This window comes from Mytilus californianus, unplaced genomic scaffold (genome assembly GCF_021869535.1).
Source record: "Mytilus californianus isolate M0D057914Y unplaced genomic scaffold, xbMytCali1.0.p SCAF_1, whole genome shotgun sequence".
NCBI lineage: Eukaryota > Metazoa > Mollusca > Bivalvia > Mytilida > Mytilidae > Mytilus > Mytilus californianus.
Window position 1 is genome coordinate 50161761 of NW_026262581.1, and position 24525 is coordinate 50186285.

At 34.2% G+C, this 24525-nt stretch overlaps 2 protein-coding genes across 2 annotated transcripts in view; both read right to left on the reverse strand.

The window, feature by feature from the left end:
- Positions 1–24525, reverse strand: part of LOC127720587 (PR domain zinc finger protein 12-like) — a 449743-nt gene that overhangs the window by 95221 nt on the left and 329997 nt on the right. The window lies entirely within an intron of this gene.
- On the reverse strand, positions 1815–11556 carry LOC127720584 (uncharacterized). The gene is made up of 2 exons (XM_052227249.1): positions 9842–11556; positions 1815–5052 (listed from the first exon to the last, which is right to left on the reverse strand). Exons 1-2 carry the CDS (start codon positions 10857–10859, stop codon positions 2657–2659), a joined length of 3414 nt encoding a protein of 1137 aa, XP_052083209.1. The 5' UTR covers positions 10860–11556; the 3' UTR covers positions 1815–2656.

A 24525-nucleotide genomic window follows, 5' to 3' on the forward strand; every position in this document is an offset into this window, starting at 1 on the left:
TTTTATATTGATTAATTCAGTGATTGATTGTTTCTGTGACGTCCAGTGACAAATATTTAATCGACATTCTTAACTCATGGAATGATCAATGTCACTTCCTCCAAATAAAGAGAAAGGCCGGGAACCAGTTTATCGATTACAAACTACACGGGTTTGGGTTTCTGGGAACAAGTGGGAAAAGAGTTAGGGTCTGGATCCCTTTCAATTACACGTTTTCGGGTCAGGGCAATATGTATTTGTATTTAAATCATGGTATTTCTAGGAGCTTCCAAGGATTTACCACCCTTCTCCTTTCCCCTAAAAAAAGTTTTCTTCCATTTGTATTATAAATTTCAATGGGAACATGCAAGAATAAACATCCCATCCAAAGAATATCCTTGAACTTTCCTTTATAAAATTTTTTTTTTCTAGGGATCATCAAAATTTATGTTTTATTTATTTGTTAAGCGTGTTTTTATTGAAATTGAAATTGAACCTGGATATTGAATGTTGTTTTCTGTTGTATTTTACGTTTCTATTTGAATCTAAAAATTTCTTCATATTTAATTTTTCGTTTATTACTGGAAACCCGTCCCCGTGTAATTAATCGAAGAAGTGGTCCCCGTCCTGTCTTTTTTGTGTAGGAGGGAGAGAATTTTACACGTTTTTCTGATTACAGAATGTTCGTTAGATATTTGTCACTGGACATCAAACAATCAATCGATGTATTAGTCATTATGAATTATCTTTAGGTTATGCAAACTATCAATAAATCATTCCACAAATCAATCAAAGAATATATCAATCCACAAATCAATCAAACACTCAATACACATACCGGCCGACCAACCCATCGATATGAAGAACTTGTCACTTGTTATTATGAACACATTTTATCAACCAAGCAATCAATCAAAAAGCATGTTTACCTTCGAAGATATGGCATAAATTTCATTTACAATTGTTTAATAAAACAGTTATTTGCTAAAACGATTTTTTTATATTTATTGGTAGCAATGTTATACAAGCTATGTCCTGAGTAATTCAATAATGAAATTATGTTATAGATAATGCATATCTTAAGGTTTTTCTTGTCGTAGAACACACCGAGGGGTGTCAGGATTGATCAAATGAAAGACCGACCCTACATAAAAATTCCAATTTTTTATACACCTGTGTTTTCTACTCATAATGTCTGCTCATTTGAAAACTTTTCTGTTTAACCTGTTTAACCGATTAGAACTCATATTGTTCAAACGGCACCATAGTCGAATTAAACATTGCCATTGTTTTCGAAAGATAGGTATCGACCCCATATCCCCTGCAAGTGCAGCATTTGGAGTATATTTACCAACTCCAAGAAAAAATCTGCATGCTCTATTGTGTATGGCATTAATAAATGAAAAGTTTTTGCAACCCCAAATACCAGCACCATATTCAACAATTGGAAGCACAAAACTCTCATATAATTTTGAAAAAACATTATGAGTACACCACCTAAAATTTTGCACTTAGCTATAACAAGACCAAGTGCTCTATTTGCAGAAGCTGCAACAGCTTTAGCAGTTACATTATAATCTAAAAATTCACTTAAAACTAAACCTAAATAAGTATAAGTAGTAGAATATTCAATGATATTAATTCAACATTTAAATACAACATGTGACTTATGAACAGAAGGTGTTCTTAAATGCACAATATTACACTTTTTGGAATTAATAGTCATACAATTATCTCCACACCATATATCTAATGCATCTAACAGAGTTTGTAATTCTGTTTCATCGTTTGCTAGTATAACCACATCATCAGTGTGAACGAGGTTTTGGGTGCGTTCTGGGGGTTATGACAAATGAATGTAGTGATGATGTTCTTGTTTGTATGTTTGCTGATGTTCTGCTGCTTGCGAGACTGTAATGAAAACAAGCTTTTAAGAATACAACTTTATTCAGTGCTGGTCGGAATGAAACTGACCAACACTGACGCTTATTAACAAAGTTTCCTGCTTAGTTTTCAGGTGAGGTTCGACAAGGTTTACTTTGAAAGCTAACAAAAGGTTTAATTAAAAAATATCCTTTAGCTGGCCCCATGTCATATAGGGGGACGCTAACAAAAATATCACCTTAACTTTTCTTGACATAAAACGGATTATTGAGATTCGTAAATAAGTAAATGAACCAAGATTACGTAATATCACTTTGTCCAGATAAAACTTATTTATATCTATTGTCCTGTGTCTTTAGATAAATTGCTAAAGATTATAAATGTTAATTTCTGTGGCTATTCGTATTAAGTAATGAGATAATATAATTTACGTTAAATTATACTGATTCATAAATATTGTATAACAGATTTTCATACTAAAAAGTTCATATATAAAACATAATAATTTGAAACAAATAATACAAATTTCTTTAAATTATTAAAGTTAGAATGCAGCTGTTGAGGCATGAAGTTGCACTTAAATTTTCACTGTCACATATTTCCCACCCGGTCGAAAATTTCTTCGACCCCGAAGAAAAATAAAATTGTAGATAAATCCAAAATTAAAAATAATTATTTCCCCTTTTTGTAAGAAAGACATTTTACACAAGCTATTTTGAGAGTTTACCATAAGTCATGAAAAATACAAAAAGGCATTGTTCTGTTGCATACAGGTTTAAATAAATTATATTTCCTATTTCAATATCATAAAATGGTTGTGGTGCGTGAGCAAAATATGGCAAAAGAATGGTGTGTTTAATATTTTTCGTATTTTTCTCGCAGTGTATGGGTTGATTGAAATGTATTTAGGTAGTGGGATTTCGTGTTTTGTATTGGTCCCACGAATACAAAAATCATGCCAGTCTGCATGTAACCTTGTAATGAAAAATCCAGAAATTCTCATGTTGGTAATAGTATCTGGTACCTTTATGTCCCAATCTGTAGGACAAAGTGATAACTTGACTATTGGTATGGTGATGCATGATAATCCATTTGTGATTTCGAGAACGACTTTTGTATGATTGTTATTTGTAGACCTTTTGTAAAAATAGACTGTAAAAATTGTTAATGTAATTGTAGTTATTATGGATAATATAACAAAAGGCCATGGATTGCACTGAGTGTTAAAAATGTTTTCAATGGTACTTGGAGTTGTAGTTTTTGAAATTTGTTTGTAAATAAATGTTGGAATTGTTGACGCAATAGAGGTACTTTGTGCCTGTGGAATCTTTTGTAAAAGAAGTACTGTGGCTGTGAGGATGCGAACTTTGTTGACAAGTGTGAAGCATACGATTGCTAAAATGGATGACAGACCTAATGCTGCAATAGCAAGAATTGTACTGAGATCAAGCCATGAATTGTCTACTGTAATTTTACCATCAAGAAGGGGTTCAGACAGTGACGTAAATACTGTACGTTCTTTTTGTGTTGCCTTTGCAATTCTTTTTAAACTGAGGTGTAAAATCTTATCCTGTGCCAAAATGTTTGAAAATGTGTGGTTAAAAATATGTATTTTCGGAATGTCTATATTTATGGGTTTAGTAAAAACAGTATCTCCTAAAATAGAATTGTATGTTTCGTGTGAAAAGAAATGTTGAATAAGTGCAAGATTCACTGGATGTAATACAGTAATAGTGTCTGTATTATTTTGACAATGTTCTATTTTTTTCGGAACAAAAATTGAGTCGGTAGATAATGAACATCTGCATGGAATGTGAATAAAGCAAAAATGACAGCCTTTCACAATGCTGTGTTTGTTTTGACACTCAAATGCGAGTGTGTTTGTTTTATAAACTAAAAGTGTGTTATCAAAAATTTGTTCGATTGAAGGTTGTATTGCGTTCAACAGAAACCTAAAATCACATTGTTTGTGAATATCTGATTTTGAATTGATATATAATGAAGATATACAATTAGTTTTGACAGCTGACACTAGAGGTAAACTATGAGAACAATATAATGTGTTTGTTCCAGAACAAGATCTCAACTTATCAAAAGACAGTGATGCATAATATTGATTATTATGTGTAACAACAAAATATTCGGGTAAATCTAATATCTGGGTTGCATGGGTACTTGTAACATTTACAGGAACTGGATATGAAGTTATCTTGTATAAATACAGTGGAAAAGCAAAAGTAGATATAGGAAACTTTAAGGTTAAATACAAAGTTGAATGTTTTCTGGCAAACAACATGCTACATTCTGAGTAATAATATGCAGGATCTGATTTTAGAAGATAAAAACCTTTAAACTTGTCACTAAGAATAAGTTTAATGTGCTTCATAGCATTATTTAGTATATTGGGAGAAATAAGAAAGGGGGATAATTTTCCTTTCACCATTTCATGAATTCCAATGTTCAATTCCTCTAAATATTTTGTAATTACAGAACTATCATTCATTTGATCAATAAACAGGTTGGATAACTTAAGACTAACGTCTTCAAAGTGAGCAACAAATTTTGCAGTTTCAAAAGTTACATTTTGGATGCTGTCATAATTTTTCTGAATACCACGCATCATGTTACTGAAACGACTGTCAGTATTTGTCATGAATGATGATAACTCTTCATCATGGTGTGACATTGCTTTTGCGAACTTATTGTTTCTTTCAGCCAATATATTGATATGTCTTGCTAGCTTTTGGACATCTTTTACTGTAGCTGTTCCAAATAAAGAACGAGAAATAGATCCTATAAAATCAAAAAGCCCTCTTTTGCTTCTACTCTGGGAACGGGTATCTAAGTTGAAATCTGCTTTCTTAACTAATCTATGAATAACATCTATAGTGTTATTAATATTTCCTGTGACTCCTGTTCGGACAGCTGATAGCTGTGAAATTACTTGATTGAGAATATGACAATTCTGGTGCACTATATCACATCTTGGAAACTGGACTGACGATATCTTGTGTGGAAGAGGTATCTCAAAAGTGTGAAGCCAATTTTCACTACCGAAAACAATGTTTGCTTCCTTAGCAAAAGTTACTCCATAGTTGATGCGGTGCATCTGTACTTCTCCATCTGCATTTACGGCATATATGCCAACCAAGAGAATCCATGAAAAAACTGTGGCATAACTCAAAGCACCTAAAGAAAACAAAGAAAGAATGTAAAGAGATGTGTAGTGTGAGTCGGTTAAGGGAGAGCTCTTCCCTCGTAGCACTATTTACATGAGAAACCTCATAATTTTGACAAACACCACACAGAAACAAAAGATTGAAGAATATCTAGAGTAGATGAGTCTAAATTATGCCAAGTCCATATGTAGATACTTAGGGTGCATAAGAGAAATTCAATTTTACTATGGAGTATTATCATTTTATATGAATTTATCATATGCAAGTATTTTGAAAATAAGACCGAATTGAAAGAACTGAACAATTTTGGCTATAATGAACTCAATGGATGAGTTGATTGACCCAGAAGTCTGACTTTAACATGACTATCTAAACTGTTGGGTCCTGTAGACCAGCGTCCCTAATGGACCTTTTTCTTCTTTTACCTCCTTGAGTTTTGGTCGCCAGGAATTGACGAACTAATTGAATGGGAAGATTCTGTTCTGGTTCCCATATTTTTTCCTTGAAACCAACCCACTTGACTAAGAACTGAGGTTCACCCTTGTACTTTCTACGTTGTAGAAGTTTTTCAATGTCATAAAATTGTTTTGAATTGTCTTCAACTGGTTCATCACTATCTTGTATATTGGTTTGACTATTTTGACTTGGATCTGGATTGGGCTCTGGTTCTTGAAAATTTGGTTGTTCTGTTCTTCGGGGGTCTGGGCGGGGTTCATCTGGGGGAGGAGCGTTTTGATCTGGGCGATGATCTGGGGGAATGTATTTCTTCAATCTGTTTGAATTTATCATGCTTTTTAACAGCTTATTGTCTTCACAACGACGCAACTTGAATGTGTGGTGAGGTCCTTTTGCAACTATGTAGAAAGGACCATCGTTTTTCCTATGAAGCTTAGAAGATAGGCCAACTGGAACTTTAGGATTGTGAATAAGGACAAGGTCCTGTATTTCAAACTGTGGCAATGCAGTATTCTTGTCATAATGTGACTTTTGCCTCTCCTGTGAGTATTGAAGATTGTCAGTTGCACATCTTTTGGCTATCTTCAGACAATCAAGAATATTTTCAATGTGGAACTTCAGGTTTTTGTTTAAGTCAGTTTTTGGAAGAAGAGTAGTGTCTACTGGTAAGTTCATTTCTTTGCCAAAGAGTAGGTGATAAGGAGAAAATTCAGAGGATGCTGAAGGAGACATTCGAAAAGCCATGAGTATTCCAGGCAGAAGTTCAGCCCAATTTGACTGATTTTCATCTACAATAGTTTTCAAGCATTGAATAACTGTTTTGTTGGTGCGTTCAGCGACAGAATTTGTCTGTGGATGGTAAGAACTTGTGAAATAGTGTTTCACATTGTAAATTTGTGTAACAGCTGCCACAAGTTTACTCATGAACCCTTGGCCACGATCTGAGACCAAACTAGAACAACTTCCATAACGAGAGAATATTTCTTTGTGAAGAACTTCTGCAATGTCTGCAGCAGTTTCTGACCTAACTGGAAAGGCCTCTGTCCATTTACTAAAAGCACAAACCATAATAAGGATATATTTATGACCCAATTTTGTTTCTTTGAAGGGACCAATTAGATCAATGTGCCATCGTGAAAAAGTGTCCAGAATAGGCATGGGAGTTAAAGGAACTCTTTTAGCATGAGCATGTGGCTTTGCTCTCTGACAGGAATCACAACCACGAATGAAATCTGCGACTGCTTGATACATTCCAGGAAAGAAGTACTTTTGTTTGATAGCAAGATAAGTTCTGTCAAAGCCAAAGTGTCCCAACTCATGATAAGATTTAAGAAGGTCATTTCGAAACTGACGAGGACAAGCAAGTTGTCTAACAAAGATATCTTTTTTTCTACCTCTTGTTCTTGGTTGATAGAAATGGAACAAGATACCATCTAGCAAGGCATATTGGCTAGCTTCTAAGAAAACTTTTGTTGCCAACTTTTTATCTTCTGGAAGGACACCTGTTTCAAGATAAGCATAAATGTGTTTGAAATCGTGACATTCCTTTTGGGATTCACCAACGTTCTCTGGTATAACTTCAGTAATTTGTTCTGGATGTTTTTCATTAGTGCTTGGAACTGGTTGTTCTGTGCCATTGCCAGTGGTGATTTCCATGATAGTTGGGGTTGGTGAATTACAAGAATTGTACAGAAAAGTTACTTGTAAATGTTCATTTGTTTCTTGTTCAACTGAAACTAGGTTTACATCTACAGAGGGGATAGCGTCTTCAGGCTCTAAAGAGGACTGAGAAACAGAGTATTCTCTTCTAGACAAACCGTCAGCATTTCCATTTTTATTGCCTTCCCGATAACAGATATCAAAACTATAACCTTGTAATAGAACTGACCATCTTGCTAAACGACCTGTTGACTGCTTGATAGAACTTAACCACTTGAGTGAATGGTGATCAGTATAGACTTTGAAATGACTGTTTGCCAAGTAAACATGATAGGTCTTGATTCCTTCAAGAACAGCAAGACATTCCAATTCACTAATTGGCCAGGCCTTTTCACCTTCAGACAAAGAACGCCCTCCATATGCAATCACTCGTTCTCGACCTTCAGAGTCCAATTGACCTAATATGTAAGCAATAGCTGAGCCGCTGGCATCAGTAGTGAGAATAAATGGTCTTGACATATTAGGATAAGCCAATATAGGTGACGAGCAGAGAGATTGTTTGAGTTGGTCAAATGCCTTTTGGCACTTTTCTGACCATTCAAATGGAACATCTTTTCTGAGGAGTCTATTTAGTGGAGTTGCAATGTGACTATACCCTTTTATGAACTTCCTGTAATAGTTTGTTAGGCCACGAAAGGACCGAACATTCTTTTCAGTTTTCGGGACAGGAAATGACTCCACAGCTTCTACTTTGGAAATATCTGCCTGAACTCCTTTTTTTGAAATCTTATGACCAAGATAGATCACCTCGGGACGAGCAAAAAGACATTTGCTGGGCTTGAGAGTAAGACCTGCAGAAATGAGCCTATCAAAAACCAACTGGAGATGTTTCAAATGTTCCTCAAAGGACTTGCTAAATATCAAAATGTCGTCTACATAAACAAGAGCAATTTTGTAGTTTAGGTTTCTTAGAACCTGAGTTAACAAGTGTTGAAAAGAGGATGGGGCTGAGGCCAAACCAAATGGTAAACGTTTCCACTGATATACTCCACTAGGGGTGACAAAGGCTGCTTTATGTGCTGTTTCAGGGTCAAGTCCACATTGCCAATATCCTGACAAGAGGTCCAGCGTACTAAAAATGTTGGCGTCTGCTTGGCCAATTGCATCAAATACATCTTCTAGCCGTGGTAACGGAAAAAATTTTGGGCGACTGATCTTATTTACGGCTCTATAGTCTACGCAGAACCTTAATTCCCCTGATTTCTTTTTGCACATGACCACTGGGCTTTGCCATTCACTATCTGACTCTTCTATAATACCATACTCTAACATTTGATCAATCTGTCTATTCATATCTGCCAAAACCTGTGGTGACTGTCTATAAAAGCGCTTTTTGATTGGCAAGGCATTACCTGTATCTATGACATGGTTATACAGGTGGGTATGACCTAATTCACTTAAATCTTTGGCAAAAACTTGACGATTCCTATTGAGAAAGCATTTCAAAAGTTGCTTTTGTTCCGAACTAAGGTCAGCATTATTTAAGTCAAAGTCTAAATACTCTTCTTCACATTTCTCATTTTGTGTTGGTATTTTGGGTGGGGACTGGTTACAAGAAGTGGACATTGGTAGTACCATTTCAGGTTGCACTGCAGACACAGAAGCAACTACATAATTGGCAGGAAGATAAATTGCATCTTTAGTAGGGTTCATGACTCTAAGAATAGACTTGTTTGTTTCATATAGGGAAACACAACATTTTGCTCCTGCAAGTGACTTTTCTGGAAGAGAAGGCAAGGGTTCTAAAAGAGCAACATGATTTCGCACATTTGAGATAGTAACAGGTATTTCAGCCTGGTGAAAAGGTGGAATTGTTGTTCCACTAACAGTTCTAGCCAGCCCTGAATTCAACTCTAGAGTATTGATTGTGTTATTTTCTTTGTCAGGAAAGAAAACAGATCCAACTGAATTCAAAATATCTACCTTGTTGGGATGAAGAAAGTCATTGCCTAGTAATATATTCTGCTGTACATTTTCAAAAACATAAAAATCATTCCAATAAGAATTATTGCCAATGACTAAAGGAAGAGATATCACACCTAAAATAGGAAGGACATTACCACCAACTCCCATAGTATCTTTTAAGTTTGAATTTTGTAACTTATCTTTGCCTATTCCCAAGAAGTTAAGTAAGTTTTTAGAACAACAGCTTATAGCTGCCCCACTGTCAACTAAGCAACTTATACTTTTGCCGTAAACTTCAATTTGAATTTTATTTACGTTTAAAGTTACTAATTGAAAAACTCCTGGAGTTTTCTTCTTCTTCACTCTTAAACTTGTTGACTTTTTAGGAATAGGGGAGTTGTTTGTATGTCTCTTGGCATGTCCCTTCTTTTCCCCTGAGAAATGCCTACCCAATTTCTGGATAGGCGCGTATCCCTAACCTCTGTAATTTTGTGTGTAGTTGTTGTGAGATTGTTTGTTTTGATTGTTCATATGACCTTGATTAAAGTTTGATCCTCTTTGTTGAAAGTTTTGTTGTGGTCTCCTATACCTGTTATTTTGATTTTGTTGTTTTTTTCTTTCGTTTTGCTCACACACCTCTTTGTAGTGACCTATATTATCACAACTAAAACATCTAACATTGTATGCAGGACATTGCCTTCTTGTACGACATGACTTACCGCAACCTCTGCATGGCACTTGTGAGAACTGTCTTTCTTCTCTGTTATCCCTGTTTGGAGTTAAAGCCATAACTTCTTGCCTAACAACTGTCTTCATTGAATCTATAAAAGAAGAAAGTAAAGAATTAATGTCATTAGAGCTGGAAGCAGTTGCAGGATTCTCTGTTGTTGCTGGTACCTGTGGTACATTGTTACTTTTTGTCGACGGTATGCTATGGTTATGGCATTCTGTCACATTTATAGCTATGTCTATGGCTTGCCTTAATTCATTATATGTTTTTGGGTCACTTTGAGTCACTGATGCCTTTAAATGTGGAAGAAGTCCATTTAAGGCAAGTTCAACAATTGTGCTCTCTCCTAATTCGGTATTCATAGCAAGTCTTTGAACTCTTGTTAAGTAATCATTACCATTTTCTCCAGGTAACTGTTGTAGTTTGTATATTAATTTATTTGATTTGTTGTTTGAAAATCTAAGCAAGAATGCTGCTTTAAGTGCTGCCATATCATTTCTGACTTCTGGAGCAAGGGATTGAAGCCAAATCTTAGCTTGTCCATCAAAATTGAATGCTAGCGAAGCAAGTGCTCTATCGTCTTGTAAATTGTGGTATATTTTGAAAGATTCAAATAAATACCACCATTCTACAGGTATGTTGTTGAATTCATCATAGAATTTCGGAAGGGAAACACCTCCAGATGCCATTATATCTAAATCAGTATTTGTTTCTATATTGTTTATAAGATTTTCTGGTTCTATGTTATCGTTAACAGCTACTATTGGTTGATTATTTAGAATTTCATCCTGTTGAACATGTACTATTACATCAATATTATCTGGTGAATCCAGATTAATTAAATTTTGTTCATCTGATTCATTGCCTGAATTGCTTATCAAACCTATATGATTTGGCTCGTCTTCTGTTGGTGCTGTATCTTCACTAGTGGCTGCAGATGACCTTGTATGTGGGTAGAAGTTCAAAGGCGTTGATCCTTTCTTCTTTGAGTCTGCACTCCCTGGCATCAGTAGAGACGGGAAATTTCAGGGCTCCACCAAGCTGTGAACGAGGTTTTGGGTGCGTTCTGGGGGTTATGACAACTGAATGTAGTGATGATGTTCTTGTTTGTATGTTTGCTGATGTTCTGCTGCTTGCGAGACTGTAATGAAAACAAGCTTTTAAGAATACAACTTTATTCAGTGCTGGTCGGAATGAAACTGACCAACACTGACGCTTATTAACAAAGTTTCCTGCTTAGTTTTCAGGTGAGGTTCGACAAGGTTTACTTTGAAAGCTAACAAAAGGTTTAATTAAAAAATATCCTTTAGCTGGCCCCATGTCATATAGGGGGACGCTAACAAAAATATCACCTTAACTTTTCTTGACATAAAACGGATTATTGAGATTCGTAAATAAGTAAATGAACCAAGATTACGTAATATCACTTTGTCCAGATAAAACTTATTTATATCTATTGTCCTGTGTCTTTAGATAAATTGCTAAAGATTATAAATGTTAATTTCTGTGGCTATTCGTATTAAGTAATGAGATAATATAATTTACGTTAAATTATACTGATTCATAAATATTGTATAACAGATTTTCATACTAAAAAGTTCATATATAAAACATAATAATTTGAAACAAATAATACAAATTTCTTTAAATTATTAAAGTTAGAATGCAGCTGTTGAGGCATGAAGTTGCACTTAAATTTTCACTGTCACATCAGCATAAAGTAAAATACAAACTTTTTCATCATTAATATCAATATCACTCTCATAAGATTTCAAGAACGAAACTATGTCATTTATATAGAGATTAAATAGCATAGGTGATAATGGACATCCTTGTTTAAGACCACTGTTGACATTAAACCATTCTGATAAATGGCCGTTTAATCGTACTGAACATAATACATTTGAGTAAATAGACTATAGCAGCACAAAAATTTTCTGCAACACCTATCACATTTAACTTCGACCATAGTATATTTCTATTTATGGTATCATAGGCCTTCTTAAAATCAATAAAGGCACAAAAAGTAGATTTACGAAGCTTTTTTATTAAATCAATTATGCTTGTAAGAGAAGATAATTGATCTATAGTGCTTCGATTTTGACGGAAACCATTTTGCTCGTCGACTAATATGTTATTCATGTTATTGTCATCGACCCATTGCGTTAGCCTTTCGTTTAAAATATTACAATAAAGCTTATACGAAACACAAGCTAAGGCAATGCCTCTGTGAGACAAGGGGTCGCGCGGATCTGTCATGTTTGCTTGAGGTATGGGATTGATAATAATTTTGTTCCATAAATCTGGCGTTTTTTGGAACCTAAAGCAAAAATCAAATAGATGGTTCAAAAACAAAGTTGAGCAATTTTTTTGCAAAACTTCAATTGGTAAATTATCAAATCCAGCAGATTTGCCTTTCTTTGCTTTTTCAATGACATAAGCTGTTTCAGCAAACGAAATGGGTTCCGTCAATAGAAAGTTATTAAAAGTGTTTTTCGTAGAAACATGATTTTGCGTTTCAGAAACCTTGGTTGAAATCTTTTGATTCAACAAATTACTATATTCCGACTTCCATTTATCTAGAACATCTGTCAGTTTTGAATTAACATTCCCATCTTGGTCTATAACCTCCATGGGAATGACTGACTTCCGGTTTTCCGCTACCCCAATTTTACCACTTTTTTTCCAGAACTGCTGTTGGTTTCTTTTTGATTCCAACAACAGTTCCTGCTGCATACTAAACCAATATCTTCGTTTACATTTTTGAACCTCTCTGTCAAAATATTTTCTCTTCTGAACATAAATCGCTTTGAATTCAAAAGCACGTGGACTATTATTAAATTTATTCCACGTTTTTTTGGCCTAGCACATTTCAACCCATAATTTGTTTAGATCATCATTCCACCAAGGTGTTTTAATCCTATGTTTCTTGTTTGTACGACTACCACCTATACATACAGTTTTACATGTAAGTTTGTCAATCATTTCACCTTCTACAGTTTTACAAAACGATGAAAATATATCATTTACACAAATTAGCTCTTGTTCAATCATATCGAACTTGTCAATAAAAGATTTAATTTAATAAATATGTATCATTTGTATTCATAAAATCGGTTGGTATGTTTTACAGTCGTATTTATCAAAATTAGACAGTTCAGATTCTTCTTTTTTATTACATCCCAGCTCCTTTGTTCTACCAGGGGTGATCTGAGCCGGATCACCACTACCAGATCACCCTAGCTTGAGTTTCTTTGTTCTGCATGCTTTCCTTTGTCCTGTAACATTTTGGCGGGAATGTCAAATCCACAATAAATCTTAGAATTACTTATACGGAAAAGACTAACTATCAAAATTTATGTAGAAAAAATCCAGTGTCTATGCTGGGATTCGAACTCAAGACCATTAGCATATAGACCCACGATCCATGCTCCTACACCAGGACGACTGGATACAAACTCTGTGTTAATCTAACATTTAAACATTGTGTCAGGGGCTCATCAAGGGTATATACTATAATATAGTAATATATAAAGTATATTATAATGATTGTGTGGCGTTCTAAACTACATTTTATGAAGCGTAAATGTTTTTTTTTTATCTAATCTAGAATAGCTGGGATGTAAAATAGTTATCCCATTCGGACTTGGTGTGTCAGTGTAAGATCACCCTGTGGCCTCCGACCACAGAGGGTGATCTTACACTGATACAGCGCGTCCTCATGGGATAACTATTACAGCAATTCTACTGAAACAAAAGATCTCAGATCAAAATTCCATTAAATCAATGAATGATCAGAAATCAACTTTAAATCTACACCTGATAAATCATAACCAGCCAGGATCACCAGGTTATTAGCTCTTATCACTGCAAAATTGCTAAATAGATGTAAATAATCATATGGTACAATACAATAGTCTACCACTGAACAGCCTTTTGTTGATACACATGTATAGTCATTGTTAACAAAGTTTCTACCGTTAAGTATACAACTGTTCACGCTTATTAAAAAATCAATAATTGTGTTACAATAAGAATTATATTTAAAATAAACTACATCTCTTGAACATAGATCATCGACACCAACAATATAATCGTTTTCATCTCCACATCTACTATTTAAATCTCCACAAATAAAAAAGGGACCTGAATTTTGATGCTCATACACCTGTGCAATTAATGTGTTTAAAAATACATCTTTATCAACCTGTCGTGTTGAGTTTTCCGGAGGCAAATATGCTACACATACATCAAATTTAAAGTCTGAATTTTTATGCTTGAATGAGACCCACAAAATACCCTCAAAGGATATCTCTAAAACTCCAATATCAAACATTTCGAAATAAGATTTTTTAACAAAAACTCCTACCCCACCAGAACCGGTCTTGGCATTTTTATGTAAACGTTTTCTATTTTTACCAATCCAGTTATAACTATTTACATGTAAAACGTCATCATATTTTAAATGTGTTTCACATATACCTACAATATCTAAATTCAACATGTTAATACAATCAGTTCTAAGTTTATTATTTTCAGAAAAAGTGTTTTTATTCCAATTATTCACATTCCAAAACCCAGCTGGTATCTACCATCTACCCTGTGTCATGTGCCTGTGCTGTTCACCATTTCTGTCTCTTTGTTCTCATCTGGTATCGCTGTTGTATTCGTTACGTCTTCCAGTATAGGTGTTATTGTGCATGTCACGTTGACTCCTATTTTCAGCGCGATAATGACGGTTGTTACTGTGTTCATTACGTGAACTTTGCATGTCTCTGTTAAAATGTCCTTCTCGTCTTGATTGTTGGTGGTTTACATAGCGCTTGGCTATAATTTCAGCTCCTGTCATATCAATTTCGGAATCAAATGATTTTAAAACATCAATAATAGTTTGAAAATTTTTCCGCTCAATACGCTGTTGAACACTTTGATCTTTATGGTTGTAAACGTCGCTATATTGTCGACTAAACTTTAAATTACATTTTGAAGACATGATTTGGTTGAGATCATCTTTTGACTTACATGTAACAATCACTACCCCACTTTTGTTTTCATTTCGGCTACGTTTACGCTCGACACTCGAAAACGAAATTGTTTGTATCGTTAGACCTTCCCTCATCATGTCACGTTGACTCCTATTTTCAGCGCGATAATGACGGTTGTTACTGTGTTCATTACGTGAACTTTGCATGTCTCTGTTAAAATGTCCTTCTCGTCTTAATTGTTGGTGGTTTACATAGCGCTTGGCTATAATTTCAGCTCCTGTCATATCAATTTCGGAATCAAATGATTTTAAAACATCAATAATAGTTTGAAAATTTTTCCGCTCAATACGCTGTTGAACACTTTGATCTTTATGGTTGTAAACGTCGCTATATTGTCGACTAAACTTTAAATTACATTTTGAAGACATGATTTGGTTGAGATCATCTTTTGACTTACATGTAACAATCACTACCCCACTTTTGTTTTCATTTCGGCTACGTTTACGCTCGACACTCGAAAACGAAATTGTTTGTATCGTTAGACCTTCCCTCATCAAGGCAGACATTTTTGAATTCAGATTTTCGTTAGCACTTTCGGGTAAATTTCTGACGACTAAATTATATGATATGTCTCTTTCTCCAGTGTGCTTTACAGATTTAGAAAAATCATTTAATTTGTCCTCTACAATTTTCAAGTCCTGGTCAAAATCCTGACGCGAAGTATCGACAGCCAAATCTACATCTTTTTTCACTTTGGATACTTCCGTTGAAATTCGTTTGTCAATAACTTAATTTTTTGTGTTATTTTACGTTCAAGGTTGGCCTCAAGATCGTTTATACGATTATTCATCTCACTAAACATACTCCGCATATCGACAGACAAATTACTAATCATTTTGGTGACCATAAGCATCTCTGGAGATACGGTAGAGTCCACGTGGATCTCAGCTTCTGTCATTGTATTCAAATTTGCTCAGTATTAGTTTCGAAAGTTTGTATTCCACTATTGGGACTTTTCTGTACATGTTTTGGACGTTTTTGTTTATTTTCGGTGTTTTTTGTACAAATTGTTTCGCTGTCTTCCGTATTAAGCTTTCTTTTTAAGTTATTCTGTTGTAAGCTACTGTTAGAGAATAAATTCCCAAATAAAGAGTCATCTGTTTGGTATATTATATTATGAGCTTCGGATATAACATCATTAACGCTAATAACATTGGGTTGTTTTGTACTGTTACTATTATATGTTTCAAACTCTTTTGTTTGTTGTTTTTCCTGAGTTGTTTTATTACTCCGGCCGTTACCGTTATTTTTATTTCCCATAGTTAAATTTATGGTCCAAAGTCCAAATCAGTGACCTTAAGCCCTAGAGCGTTATGTCTCTGGCTAAACACGGCATTGTGTTGAGTAGTTTTCTGTTGTGTCAATGATAGTTCTATTTTTAGTTTTGTTCAAATAAAAGCTATGAAAAACACTTTTCAAATCAGAACTTAAGACATAAAAGTTACACTCGCTGGAAGGAATACTGCAAAAGTGAATCCAGATTAGTCCAAAATATATTTACACCCCAGTTCTATTGTTGTACTTCATAGTTTCTATTTCTGAAACAAGTGTAAATTGAATAGATCTATTGTTACGAATAACAATGGATTTTGATCACAGGGTGTGACGAGCGGGGTTTCTGGAAACACCTGCTTCTACATCCCGAAAACAAAGTCCATTGTTATTCATTACAATAGAAATTGATTATTTTTTAAATAGCATAAACATAAGAAATTACTAATAGTGTTCACAAGTTGTTTCTAGATATTAAAAAAAAATATGTAAGGAAATTCCAATAGCGATAAAAATATTAAGCATCTATTTTAAATTAAAAAAAAATCCTTTAAGGGAAAACTAATTTGATTGATAGCGTTGCAAAACTGAATAAAATTGTTCGCAATAAAAAAACATACCCCCCCCCCCCTGGAAGTTAAAATGGAAAATGGTTGCTCCCTTAATACTCCTTTGCTTGAAGGTAAATTTTTTGATCCCAGTCATGTGTATCTATTCTAAAGCATTGACTTTTTAAAAAAATCGGGGATTCTAACTCCCGGACCACCCCTCTCTGGATTGCCCCCCCCCCCCCCCCAAAAAAAGGGAGTTCCTAAATATTCAATCTGTATATTTGTATGCTGAGCGTGTCCGGTCGTTGGGTTTCTAATTCAGACACACCTATCCCTCATGAATGTCTGTTTATTCTCGAGAAGAGGGGAGGGGCTTTTTTTTTTTTTATAAAGCCGTAACATAAAAAATACATTTATGATTACCTTCATTAAAATGATACCGGTAAGTACTTTGGGTTATAATATTGCCTTTATCTTTAGTCTATTCTACCAAATACAACGCTTGACTCAAAATGTCGTCCGTCTTATACCCGTCCATATTGACAACTGCATACAAGGAGCATGATGTATTTTTTTTTGTACATGTAATAAGAATGCACGAAACGGTCAACCTTGAACTGCTGATCCATATTAGCACCAGGATTTAACGGGTATATGCAAAACAGCAACTTTGACATTTGTTAAATCTACTGACTTATCAAAGTTTGAACGAACATAGCCAAAGTAAGGTTACTTGAGGGGTTTCATGTAAAAAAAAAAATTTCTTATAAATCATGGTTTGATTTTGTCAATAAATATGCTATCCGTTCTTTTTCATTTAATAATCAATGTTAACAAATATAGGGTTTAGCATTGGGTGTAAGTTAGTTATACACCTCGGGATACGGCGTGTCTGGATAAGAAACCCCTCCGGCCTCCAGCCGTCGGGGTTTCTTATCCAGACACACCTATCCCTCGGTGTATAACTATTACGGAAAACTTTATAAATCACAGAGAATAGTCGAATTTTCTCGGAGACATAAAACATCGACTAGTCACAAGGATGGCGTCTTATTACTATCTTTTCTGATGCGTTCAGGTTTTAAAATACGCCCTACGGCTCATTTATAATGTGAAATAAAACTCACTAATTAATCTAGATATAACTTTAGAAATCATTAGCACATATTAACAACTTCTCGTCCAATCAAATTGCTTGAATTTGCCTTCTAAGTTTCATAGTACATACTTTTCCGTGTACTAAGTAACTATGCATGAATGACCACGATAGCCAGATTATACTGTATTGCAATAAAGGAATTGTTTGTAGAACAATAACAGCCGTGGGCATTTTGGAAGGAATTCAATGTCTCACATTTCATCTTTTGTGGGAATATTTAAAGATATGTTTTCGATTTCTTTTTTTCTTCTTCTGCGAATTAGTGTCACTATGCTCAATTATTAGTTATAAAAATATAAATTTTAATCTGAATGTATAAAAAAGGGGGAGATGAAATACCTTATTTATACAATGTTATCTTATGCGTGTTGTCATCAATTCAGTATGTACAATTAAGCTAAGAATTAAAGTTTTATTGCATGAAGTTGTCATTAATTTATGGAAATAAAATACAATAACGAAAAAGGCCAAATTCCTTGCTAAAACATACAAAAGAATTTGAATCATGGATCACATTAACCGTATGTATCTATAGTTTGATAAATTAACATAGTTGAAGAAAAGAAAGATTTATATTGGCTTAAGTTTTAATACATATTTAATAAATAAACAAAAGGCACATGTACTACATCCGTACTTAACCTTCTTGATGTCTATATACATGTATATGCATTTATGGAAAAACATCACACGACCGACAGCACAATGACCAGATACTATATTTAACGTAAATTTACAACTCAAGAGACATGACTTTGCCATTATTGTGGACAATTTTGATGCGTGTCACACTCTTTTGAACGTGTATAACGAGTTCATCATCAGGGGAGTCACGTGTTTCTGTTATAGGAGCTACATTCGTATTAACACAGGATTGTTCGTTCTCCTTATTTTCTTCAACCTTCACTTCACTGCGAGTTAAAGGTGGCTGTAAAGATTTGCTTATTCTATCATTCATTTCTACACTCTGTCTGTTGTAAGTTTCAACAGCATTACTTCTATGGCCACTTCTTGACGTTACCGCGGCATTGTCAAAACCATTGTCGTATAAAGTTGTGATGAGATATTACGGTCAGTGTGGTCTACACCTGCTAAATCATACATGTTTTTTTATATATGTGGAAAGTTTGTTAACACCAACAACTTGTGCAGAGAACTTGGGTTTTCCAGAGGTTTTTAATCCTAGCTTATTACTCCTTTACACCATAAAGTGTCTTCATCCTGTGGTGAAACGGCATCTGCTCTTTTTTTTGTGAATAACTATATGAAATAAAATTTGTTTACAGAGATTTTGGGTACACGTAAATGAAACAGCAACCAAACAACAAAATTAAAATAGTCACCTGGGGGGTAACATACTTTCTACAACAATAGACATGCATACACATTATATTCTTTAAAGGCATAAAAAGTATCATGGGTGATTTTAGTTTTTGTAAAACAATTACTTTTATACTTATTTTAGGAGGATTTTTTATTTCACGGTAAACGTTAAATAAAATGTATTGCTTAATCATTATCAGTAGTACTTCTTTATTATGTATGCAAAGTGTGAAATTGCAGTTTAAAATAACACGCGCGAGTCAGAAATTTCATAGTCAGATTAACATAATCTGTCTGAGACATAAACCTAACGATTCAAAAAGGTCAACATACGTATTGATACAAATACAATGCAGTATACAACGCTTTACCCCATTACCTGCGTTTTAGTAGAAAAAATGAGACATCGGTAAGAAAACCAAAAAATCGGTTTGAAGTAAAGCGATGTATAGTATTTGTGATGCAAATTAATAAAGTTTGAGCGACGGTTTTCTATGCAAAATTTCACAAAAACATGTAAAATATTTCAAGTTAGTTGTGTATCAAAATGACACACACAGCACTGAGTTGCATTTTTATTTGATGGAAACATTTAAAATTGTAAAATTGATATTTTAAGGTTTACGATATAGATTGTCTTATTTCCAGTTACCAGTAGGATTTGACATTTTTTTTACATGTTTATCATGTGAGTGAAACAAATACAGGGGAAATAACACCTCCACTTTTACAATTATAATTATCATTGTTGTTGTCTGTAATTTTTGTATATGGCATTTGTCTGGTATTTTTATATGAACAATATGTTGAAAAACATGAAATTTCACCAAAAAATATAGTATAGATTAGATGTTTAGCCGTAATTTAATATTTCAGTGAACATGGTACATGTAGCATTGTTATAGTTACATCGCAGGCTTAAGTTAGTATTAGGTGAAATAGGTGTGGCATAAAATATTGATTGATTGATTATGAATTGTTTATCTTCCAGTGGCAAATAGTTCACGCCAATTCTAGACGATGGTATAATAAGAAAACGCCTTAATGATGATTAATTTAACAAATCTAAAGCAACACAAAACAAAGGATTGATTTAAGTTTAAAATGAAAATGGTTAAAAAAAAACATTTTGGGAATATGTAGTTCCATCCGCTATTCAAACTAGAAAACTGGTTCCTTGCCTATCTGATGTAATTTCCTAAAATATAACGAATTACACATTTTATGATATAGATAAACATACCTAGACCAGCAGCTGTTACTTCTTTCATTCTGGTGTCAAGAGACTTCTGGAATGTTGGGAAATCAACGGAGTTTTTCTGTAGCAAATTAATTTCAGATTTTTTTTTCTCGTAAATGTCTTTGAATTCCTGCGGAAATGTTCAATAGGGTGTTAGGTGGGTAAGGTGATCCATCTGTTCGCCGGGTTTCCATGATAAATCTGGATAACCAGAAGTCCAATTCTTTTATACTGGTTGTTTCTGGATCAACAGGCACACAAGTAAACTCCTCAAACCCAGTCATTGGGTTGCAGTTTCTGTTTTCCGCCCAACCTTTCCTTACATTCATGGACCAGCTTGGTGATTGTTTTGTTTTTGTTGGGATTCTGTCACTAATTCTTTGTTCTAGTTCCTCTGATAGAACTGGTTCTGCAAATCGACTTGAAGAAGTAGCATTATGGTTTGAAAATACCAATACTTGTGTTTGGATTGCATATAAATCACTTAATTCCCAATCTGTATCTGTACTATTTAACAACTCAAAATCTGGCATATCGGTGTTATTCATCATGATTCAAATTGAAATGACATGGAGCTACGATATAACAGTAGATTTTTATAAAAGCAAAACAACTCTCTTAAATTTACTAAAATCTAGTCACACTTACCTTGTTAGATGATTACTTTTTACTGACCATATGATCAACTAACCATCAATTACATCAATTGTACAATCACTCAAGTTGTAAATATGTGCTAAATTGGATAGTCTATGGAAAGGTATATACTATGAAATTAAGAGATCGGGGCAAGCCCCTCGCTCTAAATTTCATAGTATATACCTTTCCATAGACTAACCCATACATAGTAAATTATTCTAGGTCAAACAAATATATTTTTTTCTAACTCATTGTAAATACTTTTTTTCTAAAATTTAAGAAATAATAACAATATTGTGTATGGTCTATAGTAACAGACCTCGAGTTTGCTATTATTCTTATGAATAGGGCCGACTCTAGCTTGTTTCCTAGCATTTTCAACAATTCCAATAGAAAAAGATAAATCAAGTATACATGTAACACATTTTTTAAAACACTTGCCTCATCTTTTAGATGGAATACAATCTCAACAAGGTCATGCGTTTCTCAGACTGTTTATGACGTCTTTACACTAAATGCGTTGAATTAAGAAATAATTCATACAAGCCATAGATTTGTTGGAAATTTTCACATTGTCTGGGCCGTTATATTCGAATTTTATCTCGAGTGTTGGCGAGGGATAAAATTAACGAATATAACGGCCCAGGCCATGTGAAAATGATAACAAATATATGGCTTGCGTGAACTATTTAGATTCTAATAAGACAGATACAATAATTTGAAAAACTGAAGCGAAGGTATTACTAATTTTAAAGATTGCCGTGTGTATAGCTGTTATTTTACCCCTTGTAAGATAAAAGCTACAAATTTCAAATAAATCTAGGGCTTGCATGAATTATTTCTTAAATAAACACTAGAAAAAATATAATTACCTTATAATTCTTAACCCAAACATTTTTTTCGTTGGCTATTCCACAGCTGACATGTCCTAGCTGAGGAGTGAGGCGCCATGTTGACTTGCTGAAATCCACGAATGTACGAATGATGCAATAGAATAGAAAATGAAACTACACCTACCTCAAAACTCCATTTTAATGCGATATTATCCGAATTTAGAGCGTACACGTGCATTAACTCATACTTTAGTCTGGGAGAACATGATTTATTTATTAGAAAAGTTGTATTGGCTTAAAACTACGTGTGTTACATGTAGTTGTTTTTGTGCCTCGTACCAACCTTTTGAGTAAAGCCAATTGCAACTGAGTTTTACAGTGTATTCTTATGTTGTGCTAAAACACCAATGTCCCAGGTTCGGGGAGGGTTGGGCGCTCACAAACATGTTTAAACCACGCCACATTCCTTATGTGCTTGTCCTAAGTCAAGAGCCTGTAGTTCAATGGTTGCCGTAGGTTCATGTCTGTCATTTTTGTTCTTCGTTATTTTTTTTGTTATGAATGAGGCCGTTAGTTTTTTCAATTGAATTGTTTCACATTTTTCATGTCGGGGATTTTTATAGCCGGCTATACGGTGTGGGTTTTCTCATTGTTGAAGGCCGCACGTTTGCCTCAAATTGCTTATATCTACTTCATTTGAACTTTTGTGATAGTTGTCTCATTGGCAATCATACCACATCTCTTATTCTTATATCAGCCAGTTTTTTTTATTTATACTTTAGCTTTCGCGTTCTTTAGATACAAACGTTTCACTGACCAGCAATACATCTAGAAAACTTTTTTTTTGTAAAAGTTTCTGACAAAAATATAATGTCTTTAAGAGCAAAAGAACACAACAGTTATTTACAACAGCTACATACATATGGAAATAGGTTGCCACTTATATTTATAGAGGTAAATTAAATGACTTCCATAAGCCAGAGATTTAAAACTAGTACTTACAGCTTTTTGTTAAGCACGTCGGATCCTTTGTCCGTGATATGTATTCCTGTAGATTATTACTTTGTGCGATAATGAGTTACAAATCTAACTCAGCGTGTCTGCCAACAGCATTGGATACATTCATAGTTAACAGTTAGATGATATCTTAATAAAAAACAACTCTCCATCAGACACCAAATGACATGAAAATTAACAACTAAAGGTCACTGTACGGACTTCAACAATGAGCAAAATGTAAAACAATTCAAACGAGAAAACTGAGGCCTGATTTATGTAAAAAAAATAATGAACGAAAAAACAAACATGATATACAGGAAACAACGACAACCACTGAATTACAGGCACCTGACTTGGGACAGGCACATACATAATGTGGCGGGGTTAAACTAGTTTTTTGGCGCAAAACCCTCCCCCTAACCTTGGGACAGTGGTGTAACAGTACAACATATGATCAAACTATAAAAATAAATTGAAAAGGGCTTTACTCATCGGCTCAATACAAAAGCAGAAAAAACAAGTAACAAAAACACAGACACATACATACACTTTTTGCTGAACATTAAACCATTTACCAATCAATCATCATTTTAACAAAAGATATTTGTTAATTTATTCGACTGTGCAGGAGTTATAAATGCAGAGTTACATTCTGATGGTATGTTAACGTTAGATCAAGAATTTGGGTGAATGACAATCTCTACCGTTACTCAATACACATTGTCAAGATCCAGTAAATCCTCTTTTCTGATCTTTATTTCGCATTTTCTAGAAGACACACGGGCATATAGATTGGATAATCAAACTATTTTGAAATTCACATTTTTGACAAATTTTCATGTAGTAATAACTAATGTTGAAGAAGTAAGCCTGCTATTTATTGGTCAAAGTCAATTGTCTTTTCCGGTTATTATGAACTCACTTGTGCTCATCTTATACCTCAAGAACGTTGTGGTGTGTTTGTTGTTGTTATTGTTAGAGGTCCGTAGTTGTCTTGTCTGTTGGACCAATCTATTGTTATTTAGATACGTTGAGGTGTGTTTTTTTGTTTTTTTTTTTTGATATAAAAAAAGGAGATGTGGTATGATTGCAAATGAGAAAACTATCCACCAAAGTTCAAATGGAGTGGATGTAAGCAATTATAGGCAACCGTACGGTCTTCAACAACGAGAAAAACCCATACCGTATAGTCGGCTATAAAAGGCCCCGACATGAAAAATATGAAACAATTCAATTGAGAAAACTAACGGCCTTATTTATAACAAAACAATTTACGAAAAACAAATATGACAGACATGAACCTACGACAGGCTCCTGACTTGGGACAGGCACACACAGAATGTGGCGGGGGTTAAACATGTTTGTGAGATGGGACAGTGGTGTAACAGCACAACATAAGAACAAGCTATAAAAATCAGTTGAAAAAGGCTTAACTCGTCAGATCGATACAAAGAAAAATGTCAAACAAAAACAGACAGGACGTGGCATGTTGGTTAAAGTCATATCATTCCGACCATGTGCTATCATGCAAAACGAAGCCCCTTAAAATATGAATAAAAAAAAGCAAACAAGAAGCAAACTAACGACATGTGTAAAAACTCATTAATTTATT

Bases quoted from the DNA above. Each gene is read 5' to 3' on its own strand.
- LOC127720584 (XM_052227249.1), bottom strand. From the start codon at position 10,859: ATGCCAGGGAGTGCAGACTCAAAGAAGAAAGGATCAACGCCTTTGAAC. The intron at 5,053-9,841 runs GTAAGTCATGTC...TGTTTTCTTTAG, and splicing joins AGTGCCATGCAGAGGTTGCG to GTGCTTTGAGTTATGCCACA.